At 33.6% G+C, this 26,254-nt stretch overlaps 1 protein-coding gene across 1 annotated transcript in view; it reads right to left on the reverse strand.

Annotated features, from left to right (window-relative positions):
• The window catches only part of PCNX1 (pecanex 1), a 130,287-nt gene that overhangs the window by 50,489 nt on the left and 53,544 nt on the right, over positions 1-26,254 (reverse strand). The window contains exons 7-11 of the mRNA XM_074329172.1: positions 24,308-24,440; positions 18,926-19,110; positions 6,420-6,510; positions 4,917-4,974; positions 2,773-2,990 (exon numbers count right to left, since the gene is read on the reverse strand). Coding sequence (XP_074185273.1) covers positions 2,773-2,990; positions 4,917-4,974; positions 6,420-6,510; positions 18,926-19,110; positions 24,308-24,440 — 685 coding nt within the window. The remainder of the gene's footprint in view (positions 1-2,772; positions 2,991-4,916; positions 4,975-6,419; positions 6,511-18,925; positions 19,111-24,307; positions 24,441-26,254) is intronic.

The following is a 26,254-nucleotide window of genomic DNA, read 5'->3' on the forward strand; positions in this document are numbered from 1 at the left end:
TAAATTCAACTATAATTGTCTATTTATTTTTCCTATCTATCAACTTTTACTCTATGTATTTTGATGCACTATTTTACGTGTAGACACATTTAGGGTGGATTAATTGATCCCTTATCATTATCATTCTCTTTATCCTTGGTAATAGTCTTTGCTCTCAAATCTAATTTGTCTGACTGACATTAACACAGCCACTCCAGCTTTCCATTTGATTAGCATAAGCATGCTATCTCTTTTTCAATCTTTTTATTTTTAACCTACTTCTGTCTTTATATTTAAAGTGCATTTCTTGTAGGTAGCATAGAGTTGAGTTTTGCTTTTTTCTTCAATCTAATAATTTCAGACTTTTTCTGATTGTCATCTTTTCATTTATTTCCTATATGCTGATCTGTTCTTGATCTTTTTCCTTTTTCTACCTTCCTTTAGATTAATAATTTTTCTGAATCCATTTTATTTCCTTTTTTTCTACTTACTAGCTATAATTCTTTCATTATTTTAGTATTTTATTTTTATACTACACATTTTATAACCGTCTACCTTCAAATGATGTTATGCCACTTCACATTTACTATAAGAAACTTAATAGTATAATTTTGTATTTCCCTTCCCAGCCTTTATGCTATTATTGTCATAAATTTTACTTTTACACATTATAAACCACACAATACAATGTTATTATTTTAAACATCCAATTATCTCTCACAAATATTAAATAGTAAGAAAAAAACTTAAATATTTATTCATGAAGTTACTTAGCATGGAAAAGATCCAGTGATCTTTGTTTCTTTGGGTAGGTCCATATTTTCATTTGGTATTATTTTCCTTCTGCTTGAAAGACATCCCTTAATATATCCTATAGTGTGGGTCTACCCACAAAGAAGTCTTTCAGTTTTTTTCTAGTCTGAAAATGTCTTTATTTCGTCTTGGTTATTAAAATAAAGTTTTTCTAGGTATAGAATTCTCGGTTGATAGTTTTGTTTTCCTTTTAATACTTCAAAAATGTTGCTCCATTGTCTTCTCAACTTCATTATTTCCAACAATAAACCTCATAACTTCCTTATCCTTGTTCCTATATAAACTTTTTTTTTTCTCTCTCTTGCAGTTTTTAAGATTTTTATTACTAGTTTTAAGCAATTATGTGCCTTGGTATATAGTTGTCATCATGTTGCTTGGGATTCACTGAGGTTCCTGAATGTGGACGTTTGTAATTTTCATCAACTTTGGAAAGTTATCCATCATTATTTCCTCAAAATCTTTTGTCTCCTGTCTCTTCTTGAAGTTCTCCCACAGGTCACTTCATTTTGTTTGTATGTTTTTCGTTGGTGAACAGGAGTGGAAGAATTATTTTCTTTTTTCTTTCATTTTGGATAGTTTCTATTGCTATGCTTTCAAGTTCACCAATATTTTCTTCTGTAATGTCTATTCACCAATAATCCCACCCACTGCATTTTTCATCTCAGACATTTTAGTTTTCATTTCTGTAAGTTTGATTTGGGTCTTTTTATATATATATTCCGTGTTTCTACTTAACGTTTTTAACATATGGAATAAGTTGCAACCGTTTTAATGTCTTTGACTGCTAATTCTAATATCTGTGACAGTTGCAGGTTGGTTCCAACTAATTATTTTCCTCATTATAATTCATGTTTTATCCCTTCTCTGCATGCTTGGGAATCTTTGAGTGCCAGATATAATGAATCTTAACTTACTGGGCATTGAGAATTTCTGGATTTCTATAAATCTTCCTGGGCTTTGTTATGCTACTTGGCAACAATTTGATCCTTTCAGGTCTCACTTTTATGACCTTGTTAGGTGGGTCTGGAGCAGTGCTCATGCTAGGGCTAATTCCCCACTTCTAAGGCAAGAATTTCCTGAGTATGCTACACATGACATATGCATTGTGAGTTTTTTCCATCAAGCTGGTGGAAACAGGCACTATTCCTGGCCTGGTGTGAGTGCCAGGTGCTGTTCCTCTATTTATTTCAAATGGTTCTTACCCTGGCCTCGGGTAGTTTCTTCTCGTACATTCACTTACCATACTCTGCTGAATAGTCAAGGAGATCCACTGCAGATCTCTGAGATCTCTCTCTGAGCAGCAAGCATTTCTCTGATACTCTGTCCTATGGACTCTTAGCTCCATCTCCAACTCAGGAAGTCTGCTAGGCTCTAATACCTCATCCCTGTGTCATAGCCTGGGAGCTCTTAAGGCAGTAAGCTGGGGTAACTGTAGGGCTCACATAATTCATTTCCCATTTTTCAGGAATCACTGTCCTTTATTGTCTTATCTCCAATGTCTTGAAAACCATTGTTTATTTTTCAATTTCAGGTAGGAGGGTAAATGTAATCCTTGTTAATCCATGTTGACTGGAAGCAGCATTTAGTCACCAAGTTTATAATGGACTAATATTGTTTACTACTAACATTAGTGCTAAGAAATAGGGAAATAGAAGTTTCCCCTTATGCCTTTTTCATTTGGGGTCATGTTATCTGTAACTTCTTCACTTTCTCTGGCTTTTCAGTACAGTTGCATGATACTTATTGATGATAAAAAAGATTTTTTTTTTGTATAAATATTAATATTGCCACAGAAAGGTTTCTAATGGATTCAAGAATCAATGTTTTGGAACCCTATTAACTTAAATTTTATATCAAAAGAACAAAAATAAAAAACATTTTCCAACATGAAAACCAAGTAAAAACCTCAATGGATCACTGGGACATTTCAATTTAAAAATAAAATCTGCACGCATCTTTAATATCACACTATATTCTCACCTATCAAACAGGGCCAAAAGTGTGAGTCTGTCAAAATTAATGCCGATCCATAGCTGGGGCAGGATCCAAAAGCGATAATAGTGTTTAACCTTTTGGGCAGCTTCTTCTGTTGGACCATAAGTAGCTGCCAGGTCTGGGCTTAGATCAATGTCTTGTTGCTCCAACAAATCTGTATCGATGGTCAATAGTCTGTTCAATCGAATCTGTGGAAGAGAGAGCTAAAAGAAAGTCAGCATTGAAAGGCTTAAAATATCTTTAATCAAGTCATGATTCAAGGGCTACTCAATTAGCTTACAGATTATCGAAGCCCCCTTAATTCTCTACACTAGTCCACTCCTTGTGGATATTTTATGACCATTAAAAACTACAGAAGGTGCTGTACACCTGAAACTAATATAAAATAATACTGAATGTCAACTGTAACTAAATACATACATATACATACATATATTTATTTATATGGTCATGGGATGTAAAGTACAGCATAGAGAGTATAGTCAATGGTATTGTAACAGCTGTGTACAGTATCAGAGGGGCAGTAGACTTATTGGGGGTTATCACTTTGTGAGGTATGTAAACATCTAATTATGTTGTTTTGCACACCTGAAACTCATAAAAAATAAAAATAAAACCACAGAAGGCGACAACAGGAAACGAACTAAAATAAAGCAAATTAATCAATCCAGCTTTTGGAAAGGTTTTATTAGGAAAAGTGTTTAAAAATCTTAACATTTTATGATTGTTTAGCTAGTAAATCCAGTAAGATCACTTACTTTGAATCATTAATGGCTTCTCTTCTTCCCGTCACATTTATGGTCTTTTCTCATTAAGTACGAACCTCATCACTATGTTAAGTCTAAGCTCCTCTGCATTGGATTTAATGTTTTCAACTTTCATTTCTTCCTACAGTCTCTTATCACAATTATTGTTGTTTTCAAATCCCTTCAGCCTCCCCTCCCCTTTGTTTTTGTTTTGGCAGGCTGCTCAGCTGAGGCTATACAGAAAATTACCACATTACATTTCTTTTAGCTTTAACTCATCCATTCACCACTTCACCAGTTTCTCCTTCCTCTGAAAGAATCAAAAGTTTATAGTATCTAGCACAACACTAGCCGGCATTTTGCTATCTCAAGGTTCCTAAATGTTTAACCGTAGAAAATAATACTCGTTTTCCCATTTTTGCTTTCCTATGGAGCTGCTAGGAATACATTACAGCAAAAAAAGTAGGGACAGTCTTTACTTTTCAAACACTTATGCGGGTATAGTCCACAAAATTTGCTTTCTGTATGTAACACAGCCACTTCTATCTCTAAGCACTGACAAAGACTTTCCTAAACACTTTTTTTCTTATCCTCTGTGCCAGGGTTTCTCAAATTTGGCAGCCAGATAATTCTACGTTGTAGGAGCTGTGCTGTCCACTCCCGGATATTTAACACCATCCCTGACTTCTATCCAGTAGATACCAGTAGTGTTCCCCACACTGTGAGAAGCAAAAAATGTTTCCAGACATTGCCAAATATCCACTTGTGGAAACCCTTTGCTCTATGCCAACTCACATCCATCATCTTAAAAACCTTGTTCACAACTCGCCATCTTTAGGAAGCTGCTGATAATTAATCCCTTTGGCACCACATTTATCTGTAAGTTTCTCTTACGTGCTGTTTATAAGGATTCCACCATTTTGTCTTTTCCAACTTCAATATATACATCTTGATGTATTATCTTCTAAAAATATTCCTGTTTCATGTGGCATATTTTTATACATCACTAAGCAGCTTTCCCCACACACACTGGTATATGAATAACTAGTAGTTAACCAATAAATAATTGCAACAAAATCATAATATTCAACGTGAAGTTTTAAAATGAAAAAAATTAAAAATGGCACAACCAGATTACGACACTGGTGAGCAAATGGACCTTTACATACCCTTAAAAGTGTAATTACTTATCCATATATAGCTAATTAAACTTCATGGTATTCCATGTTTGTTTGTTTTTTAACAAAGGACTTCTAAGAAGAGATTCACTATGGGACAACAAAGGTATTTGGCCATAGTTTTCAACAAAACTCATATTTTATTTATTTGTGTAGAGACTTAATCTGAAAACACATCATTTTATAAAAATAAAGGAAAACCTACCACATCATGTGGATAAAATCGAACTGAGGTAGAACTGGATACATGAGAATCCGTGTCACTAAAATAAAATGAAAAAGACTTTAGGGACTAAACAACTTGTCAAGTAGTGGAAAAAAAATAAATCCTTTAACAATTGGATATTTACACTGTCTTCCCTTTTCTATGTAAACTTCAAAATGCAAAATATCATTTTCCTACAGCTGTGATTAAAAGCATAGCCTCTTCAAATCTCTTCATTAACTAAATCTTAGACATATTATCCAACCTTTTTATACCTCAGTTTCCTAATCAGTAACATGGGTAACAAGGTTCTTGTGAGAAGTATTTAAGAAAGCAATTGACATATTGCCTGGAACCACAATAAATTTTAGGTATAAATATCCTAGAACATGACAATTAAGTTTCCACAGTTCAGTCAATTTTAGATTTCAACACTGGAGACCTTACCACATTTATGGTGTAAGGAATTGTTCTTGTCTTGAATTATATTAAATATAATTGTTTCCATTGTTCCATCTTCCTATTGTTTCTACTGTTACAAAATCATCTAACACTCCAATTTAATCATTTTTGACACGATGAATTCTGAAAAGGAGCTTAAAGAGTATAATTTTCTGAATGTTCTATCTTTGCAGCATGCTAAGTGACCACGAGATCCTATTAATTGAAATGGCACCTCAAACCTTAAAAAACTAGATGAACTGCCCACAGATGTCTAACATTTAAATAGGTGTGTCCATTATTAAATGGAAGTCCTAAAATACAATCAAATAACCCTAGTGAAAACAGTGAGATAATTAATCAATAAAGGATTTCAATGCAGCTACTTGCATACATGAATAAGATTAAAATTTTACCAAAATTTTAACACATTCTAAACTATAATTATGTCATAAGATCAAGATTTCTAATTTCTTATTTGCTTTTTTTCTAATTTCTCCACTATCTTACATAATTCCTTCCTAAGGGAAGGAGAAAAAAGAAACTAAATGTAATGCCGTATATGATCCATAATTTAAGAAATTCCTTCTTATAGCTGGTAAACAAATTTTATAACAAAATGAAAGATGATCACTTTAAAAGATATTTGACTAAACGTTTACAAAGAAATAAAAGTTTTAAATTACACAAAAATAGAGAACTGATGGGCATGAATTTAGTTGTATAAACTATTTGTCTAATAAGCTTTTTTACATCATATATATGTATACACACACACACGAAATCCATAAATTTGCAACTGCGCAAATCACTATCCCACTATAAGATCTACAGAAAATTTTACTTCGTTTTTAAAAACACAGAATAGCTTTTGTTTTAAGAATGGAAGCAACAAATTCTACTTTAACTCTCTAGAGACAAATGCACTATGAGAAATTATATAAGCCAATATAAACAAATGTTTTCAAAACAACTTTTATATTATATATCAAGGCTTAAAATCTTTAAACATGGCAAACATATGCAAGTACACACACTCTCCTAATATGAATTCACACATACCAGATATTAGATGCTCTTCTTGCTGCTGGTTCAAAATTCACAAGTGACATATCACAGCCACCAGTCTCATAAAGCGTAGAAGAGAACTTACCTAGCAAACAAATGATTTTTAGAAAAGCTATTAGAATACTCAGAATTTTTCCTTCAAGCAACTTGTTACAATTTTAAAAATGTATTATAACTTTCTTCAAAACATTTTAAAAGAAATGATTAGCACATAATTCAGTGTGATGTGAACTGAAAAGGAATGCTGAACAGTGGGGCAAAATGTCAACATAAACAATCAGGTGTTAAACGTAAGGAATTGAAGGCAGCTTTGCAATACAGTCTCCTCTTTTCTCCTCCTAACACATTCTTAAGTAATCACATGAATGGATGTAATGGTCTTTAAAAGTCACCTGACCACTACTTGCAAGTAGTGAATGGCCATTTGGAAAGCCGCTTAAATTTTAAGACAGATCACACTGCAAGACAACAAATTTGTGTGACTACCTTCAGAGTTTGGGTGTATTATTTTTTTTTTTTCCAGAAAAAATGAAGACTTCAAAATGGATATAAGGAAGTTCAATGAAGGAAGTACAATAACGGTGATAATTACAGTACTTAGTGAATATTACTATTTAGTATGATTCCACAAGAACTCTGAAAAAATTTAGGAACACCATTTGCTATAGCCAAAAATCACTACAAAAGTGATAAAAGGTATAGAAATTATGTTGGCTGCAAAAATACACAGGTTTAAAACAAAACTCTTAAAATGAACTCTATTAAGATAAAATGATTTCTGATAATGTAATTTTAAAAAATCCGGACATTGTCTGCAATGCACACTTGTACCTGACGATCTATGGTAGCCGTATCAACGGTGAGTTAGGGAGCATAAACAAGTGAATATAAGTTACCAGTAGGGCAATGAGAAGAGGGACACAACTCTAAAACCAGGCTGCTCTCTATTTATGAGGTTTTTGTTTTACTAGCCGGAATTACTGAGGTTATGAAAATGAAGAATCTTAAAGGGCACTTGACCTTCATGGAAGGGCTAAAAGACTTATCTTCCATGACTACACTGAAAACAGTATACAGTAAGGATTTTTATTTAAGTGATATCTTTGAAAAGTGACAACAAAAGGTCCCTATGATATATTAATAATATAATGAAGGGTTCGCAGAACATTTCAACGATTCCTTCATTATTTAAAAGGACTAGAATCAGAAAAAGTACTTTATTTAACAGGATTATTTGAGCACTAATAATAGATCAGGGATAATATGCAAATATTTTATTTTATTATGTTTTCCATAGTAGCAATTTTTTTGTCATAATAATATACTTCTGAGATAAATAAGAAAACAGCATCCTGGGAAATGCTCAGTTCATCTGCGGTTTTTCAAGGGAGAATTATTCAGCACGTGGATTATCTAAAACTGCTTTTTACTCCCCTGTCTTTTAATCATGAGCCATTCACTCTTAAGCACATCTAACAGAAACCAGATTAATGAACTAAAATGAAATGATGCAAGCTATCAATTTGGCTACTTCTTAGATGTATTACTGAAAAATGTTTTGAAGTGGTAGGATGGGTTGAAGAAATTGTTAGTGAAGAAAAATAATCAAGTAAAACTACTGGCTTGACTGAGATTTAAAAATTATTTTTAAATTGCAATTTTTTTATGCTCTACTCTTCCCTCATTCATCATGGATAATCAAAGACTGGCTATGTTACTATAATTAAGTTACGTTATTGAAATCACAGATTGCATAAATGCAGAGGAATCACACATCCATGTTAAATGACTAAATCACAGGGTAACAGAGCTAGAAAGGCTTGGCTATTGTGTGTGAAACCCAGTAAGAATGAAATGCATAAAAGCATTTATATCACAAAATTTGTGTGTGTTTTAGAAATAACTTAATTCTATATTCAAATCTATATTGAAGTATATGCTGAGTGTTTAAGCATTCCATGGGATTTTTAGTAATATAAGTCCTATTCTTGGGATATTGAAAATAATAAATATTTATATGCAACTGAAATCAATTAATTTCTCTCTGTAACTTTCAAATGGAAAAGGAAAAGAACATTAAGTCACTACATAACTCTGTCTTCTATATACAGATGTCTAATATAAAACTTTTATATAGAAAGTTGTATTTTAAATAAAGAATGCTCCCCCCAAAAGCTTTTTAAACAAAGCTAGAAATTGAGCAATTTTATTACTACATAAATCTACAACTCTGAATGTTTCTATAAAAACCAATGACTAGACAAGCAATAAAATTTAGAAATTATACAGAAGCATAACACATGTCTAAGAAAAGAGCAGCTATAATTTTAACAAATGTGCATGACTTCACAGTGCTTTTTAGTTTTTCCTAAGAAGCTTTTGTCTACCTACTGACTTTAAGAATGTGTTCAGATTCCTAAAAGTACACATGGCACATATGAGAACAAACTAGCATTGCATTTAGCCTTCATGGTATATTCCCAAATTTACTCCAACAAAAGAATAGATTCTATGTCCCTCTTTTGTATCTTTGGGCGTGGCAACTGACAGGACTTCAGAAGTACAAATTTTATTCAGAAGATAAGCAACTCAGAAAAAAAACATTACACAAAAAAGTATTTACCTTAAGGACTCAGTGAAAAACAGTAAAATTTCAATGTGTTAATATGATCATTTAAAGGCATCTTCAAAAATAACCAGAACAAAGTATATATTGCTATTGGTTTATAAAGGCAAAAATCTTTTACTTGTACAAATCTTAGTATGCACAACAATTTTACATATATCTCACTTGAGATTAAAAACATGATCACAGTTAACCTTTAGATTCAAAGTAAAATGTGCCCATATTAATAACCCTATTTTAATATTATTCAGTATTAAGAAAAATACTTCAAGTAATTTCTAATGAACATAAATTGGGAAGTAGAACATCAACGAAATATGTACTCACATGAATTATGATTATAAACTAAGTCATCTCATCATAATTCAACTCCCAGGCCATAATTAATTATATGTAATAGAATGACTTTGTCACTATTAAAAAAGAAAAAATCAATTTCTGACAAAATAAACAAGATGGAGGCTGGAATTTCAGACTTCATAGTGATATTGGCTGTGACATAGCATCTCCAAAGATAATGAAAAGAAAAAGTTAAGGTCACTGGTTTTTCTGTTTTGAATATTCAATAATAACTATTGTCTACAAAAATTAGATTTAATTATGCAAAACCATGTTTTCGAAGCAGGAAGATTTCAAAGTACTAATCATAGGTCGATTTATAAACGATGATCAACAGGAAGATGAGTAAAATTGGACACGGACTTAAGGAACAAGGACACTTGAGGCATGTGCCTGAAGGCATAAATGGTGCTGCAGACAAATTCAGATAAACACTCGCAAGATTCTGATAAAAGACATGAGAAATGAACGGGATTCTCTACCTTGTCCTATAAATAAGAATCCTCATCACATGACACAAAGTTAAATGCATAGATTGTAAGACCAATGCTCACCCAAGAAACCCAACTATTTGGTCTTGATGTCACTCTGATTTTACCTATGTATCCTGGATGGAGATGGTTACTAGAAAGACAAATCATCTGAATAGTTCGTCTAATTATCACAGCACCAACAACACAGGAGGCCTCTTCCATTTCCTGGATGATTTTCATTTTTGGGTCCCCTCCCCAACCCCACTCCTGTTCATTCTGTGTTCTCCAAGCCTAATTCTGATACACTGTTAATTGACTTCTCATTTTTCTAGTATTACTCTTAGGGCAGGAAGGTGCTGCAAGAGCAAACTGAGATACAAGGGAGCAACTGTATAATGGTTTTTGGAAGGCTGTTGAAGGACCACATACATCTATCTGTACAACTAACTCAAGGAGCCTACAACAAAGCGCTTATTTCTGATGGCAGTAAGTATTGTGTTCACAACGCTATCTCAAAGAATGTATCATGATACTTTTAACAGAGGAAGACTTTAAGAGTAGTTCCAATTTCTGGGATAGCAATTCCCCTTATTACCATGACTGGTGACTATGAGTCTGTGAAGAAAAATGAGTTTTCACCCAGACAGAAATGACTCCATTTATTGCTGCTTATAGGTTAATGGACTTGTTTCTCCCTAGACAAGAAGTTAGGTAACTTTTTCTCAAAAAGGCCAGATAATAAATATCTTAGGCTTTGAGGACCAGATGGTCTCTCTGTGGGGACAATGCAAGTCTGCCACTGCAGTGTGAAAGCAGCTGCAGCAAATCAATAACATAAATACATATTTATTTTATTTACAAAAAGCATCGAGCTGGATTTAGCCCTAAGGCTATAGTATGTCCACCCGTCCAAGATCAAAAGTCTTGGGTTTCTAAATCCTCTTTAACTCTTGTGCCACAATAGAAATCAAGTCACTATGCTTCTTTTAATTAAAAGTTTCAATACTGAGAACCAGTCCTTCCTTCTTCCTGGAATGTGCAATACTGTGCTAGGTTTTTAAAACAGGAGGGTAAGGAAAGGGCCGGTACAAGAACAAAGAAGTTGTTTTAGAAGACAGCTTCTGAGGACTGGTAAGGAAAGACAGACATATCTACTCCTTGGCAATCAACAGATTTATTTACTGATATATTTATTGACATGGCTAATGTTCTCTAATTCTGACTTAACAGGACATGTCTTAATTCACTGTTAAGTCTTCCCTTCCACTGCCTAAGCTCCAGATCAGGTGAACTTTCCAAAGTGAATGTACTAGTTCATATGCTGCTATGATTTCATCATCTCACATTTTCTGTCTAATCTTGCTTTATAAAGTAATCCATTACAATGATAACCGATGACATCACAATTGATCACGTAAGCAAAAAGGCAAGAATGGGAGAAAATATTTGTAATTTGTATCTGACAAATTAGTTGTATGTAAAATATCAAAAGAACTCTTACACCTCAGTAATAAGACAAACAACCCAATTTTAAAAGTGAGTAAGCGATTTGGACACAAAAGAAGATGTATGTATAGCCAATAAGCACATCAAAAGATGCTCATTATCTTTAGTCGTTAAGAGAAATGCAAATTTAAACCACAATGAGATACTATTATAAATTCATTGGGGCTAAAATTTAAAAGGCCTACAATAGCAAAAGTCAACAAGAATGTTAGTTGGAATTCATATACATTGTTGGTAGGTATGTAAAACCACTTTAGAAAACAATTTATAAGTTTAATTCACAACAGGCAAAACCTAGAAACAACAGACTCATCCATTAACAGACGAATGGATTGTACAATATACAGTATGCTCATACAATGGAAGACTATCAGCAACAAGAAACCACTAACACACATAACATGATGAATCTCAAAAGCATCACATGAGCACAAAACTAAATACAAAAGCCACAAAGTTCATATTATCATTTATATGAACTTCTTGGAGAGGAGTAACCACAACGACATAAAGTATGTAGCAGCTGCTGAGGCCAAAGGTGGAGGAAGGATGGATAGCAAGGGGCCACAAAGAATTTTTTGAAGATGAGAGAAATGATCTGTATCTTGACTGGTATTTCACAGGTTTGCTCATCCGCTAAAACTTATCAAATTGTACATGTTAAATGGATGCAATTTACCATACCTAAATTATATATCAATAAAATTGGTTTTAAGACAAAGAAAAAGAAAAAAGACTCATCAGGTAAGAATCTAAGTAGATGGGTATGTGAGAGAGAGCATGTAGTCAGTGAAATTCCCACAAGATGCCAACTTAATGTGGCATCTAAAAAACAAATAAACAAAACAGACTCATAGAAACAGAGACCAAAGGGACAGTTACCAGAAGGGAAAGGGTAGCAGGATAGGTTTAAGGGGAAGGGAAATAAAGTCAATAATATTGCATGATAAGCTTACATGGTGACATGTGACTACTAAAATTAGTGGGGTGATCACATTACAAGGTGTAAAAACATCGAATCCCTATATTATACACCTGAGACTAAAATAACCAATAGAAGACTGTACACCAAATATACCTAAATAAAAAATTTTTTAAATTTTTTAATGACTTTTGGAGAGTGAGTGATATTGTTTTGTTTTTGTGTTTCATTTAAAAAATACTACACGTCAGAAGATTCAAAAGTAGTATATAAAATGAAGAAAGTTTCACATTCCTCAGAGACACTGCGAACAGCATTCTGTATTTTTCTGAACAATTTTTTTAAATATACATTTTGTCCCAAGACAAATGGATCATTTTCCTCATACACACTTTCTAAATTTTACTTCTCTTGCTTACAGAATAGATTAGCTTTTTAAGTCAATAATATGTATAATAACAGATATGTCAAGTTCTGATTATTACACTATGTTGATATATTACCGTGTCCCTGAAAATAAGACCTAGACGGACCATCAGCTCTAATGTGTCTTTTGGAGCAAAAATTAATATAAGACCCGGTCTTCTTTTACTATAAGACTGGGTCTTATATGATATATGATATGATGTGATACGATATGATATATGATATATAATATAACATAATATAACATATCGGGTCTTATATTAATTTTTGTTCCAAAAGATGCATTAGAGCTGATTGTCCAGCTACGTCTTATTTTCCGGGAAACACGGTATCATTTCTTCCAGGGTTGTCTAGTAACAGACATTTAGATTATTTAAAGTGTTCCAAATTACAAACAATGAATATCCATGTACATACGAAGTCTGGCAATTAAGTTCACAAACTCATCCTAGTAAAAGTGCTACATCTCTCATTGCTGAATATCACTATGGTCACCTTCGAAGTACTCCCCTTGGGAAGCTATGCACTAATGCCAGCACCTAGTCCATCCTTCAAAGCAATTTTGGAACTCTTTCTGGAATGGCCATCAGAGCTGTTGTCCTATTACCCTTGATGTCCTGAATGTCATCAAAATGTCCTTTCAACATTTCCTTTATCTTCGGGTAAAGAAAGAAGTCTTTGGGGGCCAGATCAGGTGAGTAGGGAGGGTGTTCCAATACAGTTATTTGTTTACTGGCTAAAATCTCCCTCACAGACAGTGTCGTTGAGCTGGTGCATTTTCGTGATACAAGAGCCCTGAACTGTTGGCAAAAACTTCGGGGCGTCTAACTTTTCCACGCAGCTTTTTTAGCATTTTCAAATAGTAAACTTGATTAACTGTCCAGTTGGTACAAATTCATAATGAATAATCCCTGATACAAAAAAAAGTTAGCAACATCGTTTTGACTCTTGATTTGGACTGACGGAACTTTTTTGGTCGTGGAGAATCAGCTGACTTCCATTGTGCACTTTGACGCTTTGTTTCAGGTTTGTATTGGTACACCCATGTTTCATCACCAGTGATAACATGGCCCAAAGCATCGTCTTGCCTCTCCAAAAGGTCTTGGCAAACTTGGACTCTCCTTTGCTTTTGTTCATCAGGGAACTCCTTCGGGACCATTTTTGCAGACACCTTTCTCATGCCAAGATTTTCAGTTAAGATTTTCCTGTTTCTCTATCAATGTTTACTTGATCTGCTATGCTTCTCACAGTCAGCCGACGATTTTACACACAATTGATGAATTTTTTGCAATGTTTTCATCAGTTCTGCTCATTACTGGCCACCCTGACCTCTCTTCATCAGTGACGCATTCTCTCCCCTCAGAAAAACCATCCATTTGTACACTGCCGTTTTCTTCACATTATTCCCATAAACTTGGAATAACATGTCCCTGATTTTACTTCCACTCTTGCCAAGTTTAACAAGAAATTTAATGTTTATTCGTTATTCTAATTCAAGCTCAGACTTTCTTGTGACAGCACACAAAAACACGCAACAATAATGAACGCCACTCAGCAAGACACCGCCACATGTCAACACGAACACGGCTGTGAGACACTGATATACCAAGGCTATGAAACCTTACCAAGCTGTTTGTACAGTGCTGCCAATGTAAGCTCACAGTGGCAAGTACACGAACTTAATTGTTAGACCTCGTAAACGTGTATTTCTGTTATAAGAATAGGAAAAGCACTTCCTAATTTTATCCAAAGGAAGTATAAATAGAATATATCCCTCAAAGCTCTTAACACTTCTTCCTTCTAGCTATAATAAAGCATGTTTATTGTTTCAACAGAAATAAACAGTTTACTTTCATTTATTTATACTTTATGTTGCCTTCCCCCTCAAAAAGGAAAAATATAGAATTTTGTAATTTTTGTATTAAAAAGTAACAATAAAGGACAAGGTCAAGGTTGTTGCAAAAAGAATGTAACTTTGTTTAAATGAATAAAAATGATCTACCATAACCTAGGGGACTGAAATAGAGACTCCAAGGTCCCTATAGCCCTAACTCTGTATTTCTGGTAATGAGGAACCCTACTTATGACATAGCCCAAAATGCCACACAGTGATAAATAAAATATACAATTTTTTATAAACACCAAGAATAACTCTAATGAAACTCACTCAAAGTAGATCATCTGAGTCTCTGCTTTTGAAAGTTAAAAAAAAAAAAAAAAAAAAAGCACAGCTTCATAATGCACAGCTGCTATAAACTGCTTAACAAGAAGGGCAATAGGGTGCTGATAGATTTCCTGTAAGTCTTTTTCTAGAGCCAACTACATTTTCAAATTAATAGGTTCTGTAGTAAAGCAGATTATCTCAAAAAACACTTCCTTTGTCAATCCCTATATAGTAATGAAACAAAGGAATACCTTAGAAAAATCAACTCACTCATCACTTTTTAATCTCTAATACATTAATGAAATTAAAAAAGTCTTAATTCATCAGAGGAACACTACCGCTGATATCTATAAATTTGATATTTATGTCTTGATAAACATAAAACCCATTGTACTCATTTCTTAGCTATAACAGTATTTTTACATAAAAATAAAATAATACATTTGTATATACTTTTTCAAAGCACTGACCTCCACTAATTTCATACACAGAAAAGAACACGTAAATTTTCCTGTTTTATCTGATCTTATCTAGAACATTTCCTCTGAGAGGTTATATTATATATTGAGTTTAACTATCAACTATAATGGCATTTTTCATCATTGCATCAATTAGTCTTCATTCATAAGAGGAATCTGAGATTCACATAAAAACTGAGAAGTGACTGCTAAATTTTATAGAGAAAGCTTCCTAGAGATAAAATGGAACTATAAGGCTACCTAAATGCAGAGTCTCTTGTGTGACTTATCTGGGCATTAAGCATAGCTTGTTTTATTTGGTATAACTGCAGTTTAATTCAGAATATAGTAGGAAATCAACTGCAAGTAAACAAGTCCAATAAAAGACCGATGAGAAGGAATGGTTTTCTTTCTTATTGACGGACTTCATTTCCATGCAAACTTTTTAAAAAAGAGGTTCAAATGATGTAAGTGATGGGTAAGTTTTGAAATTAACATCTTTGAAAAGGAAATTACCAACAAAGAATTTCTCTAATTCTACCAAGTTTCTAAATTATACACTTGCAATTCAGTTTTTCCTGATAACTTTGAAATGACAGTCAAAATGCAAGGTTTCTCAGGGTTTAGTATAGGAAACGAATGTGGTTACCTACTATGACACCAGAGTAAAGATGTACGAGAAAGAAAACTACCTAGGCTTTCAATTAAACAATGCTTGACTGCAAGTTTTCTTTAATCCAAAAAGGCTATTCCTCAGTTTAAAAGTAAACGCACAAATAGTACATACCTCTGTGTACATACATAAACATTTATATGCACTCAAATGTACATGAGTGTATATATGTAAGTTTGAGAGTGTATATGTATGAGCGGATATGCATGTTTTATACAAATGTATTATGTATATGTATACATTGTTACAGATAAATACTGTACATATAAAAACTTTCAACTGAATAGGCTAAATTTGGAAGGAAGCAATCTTGGTAAATAGTCCACACTTTCAGGGACTACTGTGGCTAACTAACTTTAACATATTTGAGTATATAACGCCCAAATTCCCTCACACAAAATTGTTACTATTGTTAACTAAAGTCATGTAGAAAATTAAACCACGCAACAAAAATAGTCTAGTGGAGGGGCCAGCCTGGTGGCTCAGGCGGTTAGAGCTCCATGCTCCTAACTCCGAAGGCTGCCGGTTCGATTCCCACATGGGCCAATGGGCTATCAACCACAAGGCTGCCAGTTCAATTCCTCGAGTCCCGCAAGGGATGGTGGGCAGCACCCCCTGCAACTAAGATTGAACACGGAACCTTGAGCTGAGCTGCTGCTGAGCTCCCGAATGGCTCAGTTGGTTGGAACACGTCCTCTCAACCACAAGGCTGTCTGGTTCGACTCCCGCAAGGGATGGTGGGCTGTGCCCCCTGCAACTAGCAACGGCAACTGGACCTGGAGCTGAGCTGCGCCCTCCACAACTAAGACTAAAAGGACAACAACTTGAAGCTGAATGGCACCCTCCAAAACTAAGATTGAAAGGACAACTTGACTTGGGAAAAAAAAAAAAAAGTCCTGGAAGTATACACTGTTCCCCTCCCCCAATAAAAAAAAACTTAAAAAAAAAAAATAGCCTAGTGGACTATATTATAAAAATCAGTGTCTCTAATAAAAGTCAGTGTCTCTACCAGTTCCTGGAAGCTCAGCTGCAGTTCATCTTCAGAATCTTGTTTGGCCAACTCCCTGGGCTATGGAACAGGTAGGTACACTGTCCATTGACTGATTGCTTGTTTTGTGCTCATTACTACTATGTATTCAATCTGGCAGCATTGTTACCACAAGCCAAGAATTACCTATCAGAAGGCAGCTAACACTAACCTAAAAGATAAAATCCAAATTTCAAGAGAATATCCTGAATGTTCACCAGTAGATGCTAAAGTCACCTCCAATCAGAAAGGCCTATTTGTCTTCAGAACAGTCAAGACAGTTCATACACACGTATTTTCAATAATCTGATGTACATTTAGAGTCAGACTTTACAACTAAAGCTTGCTTAGCAGGTTTTTTGAGCAGTTTAAGTTTTATAGAGGAAAATCATTTACTGTTTTATTTTATGCTTAGTTTAACAAAATCGAAACTAAACCTTTTCATTTTTTTAAACCTTTTAATTTTAATCTACTACCATAAACCCAATAGACAATGGTGATGGTGAATGAAATTTTATAGTCACAACTGACAAGTCCTCTGTTCACAGGAACTTTGGGTTAACCCGAGAGAAACGTCAGTATAAATGTTATTGACTGAATATATCTGCAACTAAAAAAGTATCACTTTTTAAGTCAAAACAAGTGACTAAATTGAAGTCTACCTTGCTCTCGCTCTCAAGCAGCCTTCTTATAGATTCTGTGTCTTCAAATTACAAACTCAAAAGCAAAAGCATTCTAAAATTAAAATGTTTACTGCCCTCTCATTTTATTTAGAAATGACCACACATTCTAACGTTGTAGCTTAGATGACCATTTTCAAGTTTCTATAAGATTTGCTAAAGATGATGTTCATCAATATGCGTATCTAACATTTATTAATATCTCTCTGCAACTAAGGATTTTTACAAAATGGGAAGAGAACAAAAAAAACAGCATTTGAAATTTTATTATATCTAATTTGGGCACCTTACACCATATACCCTTCTAGTCAAAGCATCACCAGGATTATCACATTTATAAATGAAAGGCAATTATAACACTGATAAACAAAACCAGTGAACAAATGTAATCCTTCCAACTGTTTACTTTTTAATAACAAGATTTTCTTCATTCTATTTACTTAAGTTGTTATTAATCTGCAATCTGAGCACAAGAAAGCAGGACTTCACAGAGAAATAGAAACCATAGTATAAAATACTGCCTTTAAGGCACAAAACAGGTGTTTGAGTGGATATGCATTACTGAGGCTTTCAACTGTACCACCCCTCTGAGAATTAACTATTTAATAACTTATATTTATAGATGTATTAACACAGAAAGAAAAAAGCTTTATAAGGTTATTATTTGATATTAGTATAGAGCCATGATGTCCTCAGAGTACTGCCTTTAGAATTACATGAAGTCTTACTTCAGGTGATTTTTCATCTTAAGTAGTGAAAAACAGAATACCTGAAAAAAAGATTCTATAGCAATAGACCATAAGAAAGCATTTTTGTCTTTCCTGTAGCACATTCAGAGAATTCAAAGAAATTAAGGTTCAATCAAAATAAATTTTTTTAAAAATCAACATTTCCCCGCATGGTACAAATTCCAAAGAATAAGAGAACTGCCCAAATTTTATTATAAGAGAACACTAAAGCATGAACATTTATTAATATTTTAACCACCTTTTAATAATAGACATGCTCAAAATAAAATGTAGAATAAGAGTTGAGAGAAACAAAGAAAAGCAAAAGTCAAACGTTCTTATACAGAGCAAATCCGATAAAAAATGCCCTTATGCACAGTTCCAAAATGAAGGTATCTCAAGAAAGAATTGCAATCATTGTTACCCATTATCTGCTGCATTAGTTTCATATCACCAAGATTACATAAGGCCTGCATACCAAGTTCATCGTGCAAACTGCTGCCGCCTACAGCAGATGCATTGTCATGTGATGCTTCTAAGTGGACACTCCCATTTCTCACCAGCAAGGAGGCACTAGCACTGAGCACTGCAGCCTGGGAAGGGGGGCGGGACTGGACTTTGACCTGGGCTGTGGACTGCTGGCCTTGCTGCCCATCTTGAAGGCTAGGAAAAAACATGGATTGGGGAGACATTACAGGGAAGAAAAGAGAAAACAATAGCTAGAATGAAGTCAATAGAGAAAAAGCTGATTTAAAAAAACAACTTTTTCAATGTAACCTGAGAAAGAGCCAACAAACTTTAAAAATATAGAGATCATACTGCCAGCTTAAATCTTCTGGTCCTTAGAAATCTGATTTATAGTGATGAATGCAGTAAACATTTAATGTATGTGTAATTAATCACTCTGACTTTTTTCCACCTTAAGCCAAAAAAAGTTCTTGTATAAGAAAAAAGAAAGCAGCAAAGAAGAATCACAAGCATATAAAATATATGGGGGCTACAGCTGGTCCCCAATAGATAAATCCTATTTTTCCAGTGAAATATGCACTTTTATTTATAACTTTGTAATGCTAATTCTAAAATTGTTCTTTCAAATATCCTGGATCTCAAGTTCACAATAAAACAAAATTTCTATGCACTTGAAAATCAAAGAATCTTTATCAAATGCAAACAGAATGACAATTTTAAATCAAAAGAAAATCACAAACTAGTGCAAGAAGAACCAGAATAACAAACACTGACTCAACCAAGTGAAATGAATGACTGCTGGGATGCTGGAAGAAGTATAATTAATATATTTTTTAAAACTATATTATATTCTTAACTCATCTTAGGTTTCTATGTATATTTATTTTAAATCACTATGGATTTTAATATTCTTAGTACAATACTCAAATTTAAACTGATGGAACTCATGAAAACATTTTCAGTGTAATTATTATGTCATTCTCTACATTATGTCTAGTGCAACTCTATATTATTACTAAAATTATTAGAACTTTTAGGGAAAAAAGAGGAAGAATGCTCCTTAGGATGGCCTCATTCAGTTACTTTATTATTTTCATGAGTGTCAACCTCTCTGATCCTTTGAATTCAATGCAATGGTTTCTCTGATGCCTATAAAATAACAATCTCATATGCTGCAGACAATGAAGACAGCTGTAATTTGAAATAACAATAAAAGACTAAATAGAAAATAATGCATATATTGCGTAAGCCTGTGGTAGTGGCAACAGAATATATTCTGGAACTATAGTGTCTGATACAGTAGCCAAATGTGATGATTTAAAGTAACTAAATTTTCAGTTCCTCACTAGCTAGCATACTTCAAGTGCTCAACAGCCACTGATAGCAGCTAGTGACTACCAGAGCTGAAAGCTACCAGAGTGGGCAGAAGCTAGTAGTTAGTGTCAACCATACTGGACAGTGTAGACTATAGACCACTGCCACCATCACTACATGATACACTCATTTTCTAGGCTTCTTTTAGAGCCAATGAAAGTATACACTTTCAGTAGAGCATAGGAATGTAAGCAATACACGAAAAAAACAAGTCTACAAAATGTTGACTTGTCAATGCTTATTGGCATTGGTATATTTTTTAAGCCATAACTGTAAAAGTATTCATTTGTTAACTTCTTTTGAGTAGAACTTTTGGACAATACACATAAATCAATGGATGATCTTGAGAACTAATATAATCAAATATGTTTGTATCTTTCATACATATATAGGTTGGTGCAAAAGTAACTGCGGTTTAAAAGGTTAAAAATAATTGCAAAAACCGCAATTACTGTTACACCAACCTAATATAGTAAGTCTGTTATTCTTCCTCAGAAACTATCTTAACTGATCCGCAAACCTTACCAAAATGACCCAATTTCACAAGGGAAGAAATAATGTGTAAGTAGTTCAAATATTGTCCCTTCAGATGCAGAAGACAAAAGAATTTCACAGAATATCTACTCAACAAATTCTTCTATCAATTTTTTTTCATTTCAAGTCATAAATAAAAAGTGTGATATGGCAGTTGGGTGTATTATAATGTAAACATGTTTGAGAATACACTAATCTTCAACATATCCAAGAATATCCAAATATACAAAAAGGTTTTCAAAATACTAGGCAATGCATAAAAGCTCCAGAAGAAAGAAACAAAGCAAATTAGCCCAAATCTATGTGGTTGTAAATATCAAGTCTCTGAACACCAAAAGCGAGTCATAAAATGTTTATGTTCCTTGAATGTTTCCAAAATCCTTCAACAACAAAAAGCCTGTCATTTTTTAAGAGATTGTTAGGAAATCTATTCCTGGAGGGTTGTACTCTACCTTAAGCTAATAATTGACAAGAATTAAGCTTTTTTATAACACTATTACATATTAAAACTACCAGTTTGAAAAAGGTGGCAATTATTTTACAGCACAGCAAAAGGAAAGGTAGAAATTTAGGTCTATCTCTGACACGCAATCTTACCAATTAATATTTCCAATTTAAATGACAGAAAAATATAGTTGGTCTTGGTCTTTCCTTACTCTGTACCACTTATTCAATATTTCACTCATTCTGACTTACACTGGTAGTTATCTACGTGTCTCCCCAGCTAAAGAGTAAACTCTTAAGAGTCTGATCACATTATTCCTCTTAATCTCCAGAATCCAGAGAACACTCAGAAGTGTCTTGAACACAGTACACAAACAGCAAATATTTGGTGGATCCACTCCTGAGCATAACAAAATGACCCCTATGAATTTCTAGTCACAGACTCCCAGTTAGTTCTATGACCTTATTTGATTACAGATCTTTCAATCTTACATTTTTTAAAATAAATCTAAGAATACACTAAAGCTTTTTTCCTTCCCCAAACTGTATTGATTTCTTTTCATTCAAGTTCATTAACTAGAGTTCTAAAAAATATCACATTTAGGTTGATAAATATAGATATAAATATAGAACTCTTAATATTACTATAAAATTTTAAATTTTTCATCTTTGAGTTTATCTCTAGTAATTGGGAAGGACAAGGAAGGGCCTACAAAACCTACCTACAAGGCTAACTTAATTAAAAAAAATACTTTTAAAAATAATTCTGAAACAGGATATTCTAACAAGCATAAAAATTTCATGCAAATTTTCTTTGGGAGGAAACTGATGATTCACTCTCAATCCTTGGAGACATATATTTTACCAAGATGCTTTTTAGACTGTCAATTACTTAAACTAGTCATTAAAGTTTAAAACAAGTTAGAAGATTTTACTTGTATTTATATAGCAATTGTAATTAAAGCATTATCACACCTATTCCATTTCTTTTTGACAAACTTTTCAAGTTTTGCATGACCATGCCATCCTGTATTTACATTAAGATGAGATTATGTAACTCACTGAGAATTAACACCAATATACTTTACCTGAATATTTTTGCAATTAAAAGGGTAGTTTTATTAGTGTTTTTCCTAATTCCTCACTGCTAAATTGGATCTTAGTTCATCCGTGATATGGTCAGCCTATTTAATATTTAAGATACATACAACCTTTATGTACTAGAAATATCCTGAAACCTCGACAAAATCTACATGCTAACTACTAGAAGACTACTTTCCAAAAATTCTAATGTAAGCCCTTTGTAAATAAATTTCACACCATATCCTCATTTGAATGGTGATGTATTTAAAAACCTACAAAAACACGGCTGGTGTTAGAACACAGTTCTTTATACTATTCCACCAGGCAGGGAGAAAAACTAATTTGTCTACATTTGTTTGGTGAGTAGGATCTTAGCAGACTTATTTGTGGCAAAGAATGAAAGGATTTTTAAAGACTAAAAAGAGAAGATTAAAAAGAGGATTAAGAAATATCAACATAGACTAGGAAATCAAAGACATCTATGGCAAGTATTAGTCAAGAGGCAAAAGGTTTGAAAACAAAATAGAAAAAGTAAAATGAAATGCTGAGCTCTTCTCTTTCTGCAGATTGGGACCATCCCTCAAACAGATCAGCAGAAAAGTTACTTCAGGGAGCAAAGGACAAGCAGTAGAAAGGAAAGCGGAGAGGAGGGCTCATAAAAAGCAAAGGTGCCCAGGAAAGGTTTCTAGACCAAATGTCTCTTTTAATTGGTGCCTTCCCATTTTTATTTTAAATACTGATTTAACGAATTCATACTATTTTTTTACAGAAGTATGTATTACTGCAGGATTAACTAGGAATATGACCTATGAAAATGAAGTTCCTGATTGTAATGCAAAATCCAGAAAATAATCAGGTGAAAATCCCAGAGGAATATAAAATAAAGAAATAAGGATTTTGCTACTCTCAAGAACAAGATTTTAACAAGGGAAGGGGCTTACCTCTTCCAATCTACTATGCATTCAACAGCAGTTATTTCATCAAATGCTTTCCCTTTTGAATTTCAAATTAAAATGAAATAATTTGGATAGTGGAGCTTCTGCACACAAAGATTAATGAAAGTATACAGTATAACACATGCACTGCTCAAGCAAGCACATATAACATATTTTTGCCTATGTTTATATTCTTAAAATAAAGCACAAATCTTTTGAACAGATTTTTACATTTCTAATTCAAGATATAGACTCATTAGATTTGACACAATTGAGAATAAAACACTAAAATTTTAATGAAAAGTTATTCCCAATATTATAAATATATGCTTTCTTATTTAGGTTACTAGAAAAAAATTAAAATAGTTTTATTCAGTAACACATAGAAGTTGAAAAATACTACATAGATGTACTACAGAAGTGTGTGTGTGTGTGTGTGTGTTTGTGAGTGTGTTTGGCCATACTTGACCATAAATTAAAAATTTTAGTTTCGTGTCATTTACTAGGTCTGGTGATTATGAAATAAAGACACCAATTTTTAAGCAATGCAAAATAAAAAAATACATTTTAGTGAAATAAAATAAACTGGCTTGAAGCTGAGGTGAGTTATCTGTTATTCCTCAACAAGCTTACCACTCAGTCCATATTTGTTCATATTAAACGCTATCAAGACGATGGGGAAAGATGTTGCATTAATATTAGTAATTTGGAGTAGGAAAAAAATGAAAAGCTGACTTAAGGTCTTTATTTTACGTTTCTAAATTTACCCTAAAGTGATTTTTCAATTTAAAATTGGCAAAACCAATCTGATCATTCTGTTTACGGAGTGCAACATAAGACATGCACAATGCAATAGGCTCATGGTCACATGCAGAGAAAGCCTAAAGAGCTTAAAAGTACAGGAGGGAAACTGGAAGAAAAAGAAAAACAAAGCTATTTGAATGCTTTCTTGGGACCGACAGAACAGGTTAAAACATCTGTTACATGCATGCTAAGCTTGGTGGAATGTTAAGATACCGTACCTTAGGGGTGATCCGACGAGCAATGTAGGAGGGGTAGGGTTACTCCCTGCATTGTGCCGGCGCCGCACTGCCTGGCGCCTAAATGTGCTGCGTTCACGGCGAAATGACACCGCCTCCTCGTTGGCCTGTGCTGCTGCATTAAGACAGACTTAGGTCAAATAGGAGCCTAGGTCAGAGGTGGAAAGAGCAGCTGAGCCTGTCTCTCCCTGGCTTCCCACCCTCGAAAGTCAAGGAAACTTGTCTAATGGAGCCAAATGGTTTTCATATATACACTGTTTATCATATTAATACAAAAAAGTATGAGTCCTTTATTTAAAGATAAGTGTTCCTTTAAAAATAATGTTTTTGATCTGTTATCTGGCCTCACCATCTTCTCTTCAACCTTAATTTCCTATGTTAAGATCTCTATTGTTTGAAACTTTTTTTTCAAGTCTCATTTATTTAGTCCCATATTCCGTATTCCTGCTTTAATTAAGTCAGCCTTAAAAGTGCAGTATTTGTTAGTTCCGCCCAGCAGGATGGAGCTTTAGTTTCTGACTCTCATGAGGACAGTAAAAGCAGCAATGACAGTGCCTCCTTTCTGAAGCTGAGGAGTAGACTGTGAGCTTATCTCATACTTTCCTGGGCCAGGACTTTCGCAGCGTTGATGAAACCACTGACTGCCAGGTGGCACAACTAGTTTAGAGGTTCAATTCAAGGCAGCATGAACATCTCCTAACTATCAAACTTTACTCCAATCTATGCCCCCAGCAATGATCCCATCAACATTACCAAGCAAGTATCAGCAAAAAAGAAAGTCTAGAAACTCCTAACTTAATCCAAAAGCAATAAATTTAGTACAAACTAATGCCAATATACAATGAGAAAAACCACAACATGGCTTAACAGAATTACTACATAAAATTTTACAGAACCATACTAATTGACTGATTTGAGCTTCCTAAACAAATGCTGTTTATCCATTTGAATTTAAAACAATTTCTTCTTAATGATATAAATATTTTAAGAATCATATTTATTTTTAGAAAGGGTATTTTGAAACTAAATATGTATAAAGACAAAACAACTCAGTACAGAAACATTTTTCCCAAACACATGAAAATTCATTTTTTTCTTAAGTATGAAATGGATTACAAAATCAAGAATGTCATATTTAGATTTCAGTTCTATTGCAAGCCTTCTTGATATTTTAAAAGCGTTACTAATTCTCAAATCATTATTCTGCTTAGCAATAGCCATTTCCTTCAATTTGAAAGTTGACTTTAATAAAATATTCTTTTAAGTGTTTACATTTTATCCCCTCCCCAGACTATACCAGTAAATATTCTCTGTGTAATTAATCCATTGTGATTAGAAATTTATGGACTACCTCCAGAAAGCACAGGCCTCTCTGTCTTTAGGTACTGTTTTCTTTTATTGAAGTAATGACAAGCACAAAATTATTTCACCTATTTGGCAAGCTTCTGCCAGTAAGAAGTATAAGTCACAAATTACCGGACACTTACTTATATTACTTATTTCTTTTTCAGCTCACAGACTATAACGACATTCTAAAGTTAGGCAGCTAAGTAAGAATTAGGCTTTGGATCCAAACCGTAATTGACTCTGAGATAATATTTCTTTTTTTCTCCAATTGTATTGAGATATAATGAAGAGTCTTGACTTTCTAATCATTTCTTTGTTAAGAAAACTTCAAGAGACTGAATTATGATCATATGTAGTAAGTTTAAGAAGGAACTTCAGGTAATTCAGTTCTTTACTTCTGACATACTAATACAATCACTCAATTAAGTTTAAACGCTTACTGGGTGCCAAAGGTAATTAATGCACAAGGCACAGATATCCTAAGACATCTCAGACAGTTGTGATCTGATCTATTCTTAAAGATCAAAAAGAAAACAGTCCACAAGACACACCTCTGACCTCAGGAGTTACTTCCCATTTATC

This window comes from Rhinolophus sinicus, linkage group LG03, assembly GCF_036562045.2.
Source record: "Rhinolophus sinicus isolate RSC01 linkage group LG03, ASM3656204v1, whole genome shotgun sequence".
NCBI classification, from domain to species: Eukaryota; Metazoa; Chordata; class Mammalia; order Chiroptera; family Rhinolophidae; genus Rhinolophus; species Rhinolophus sinicus.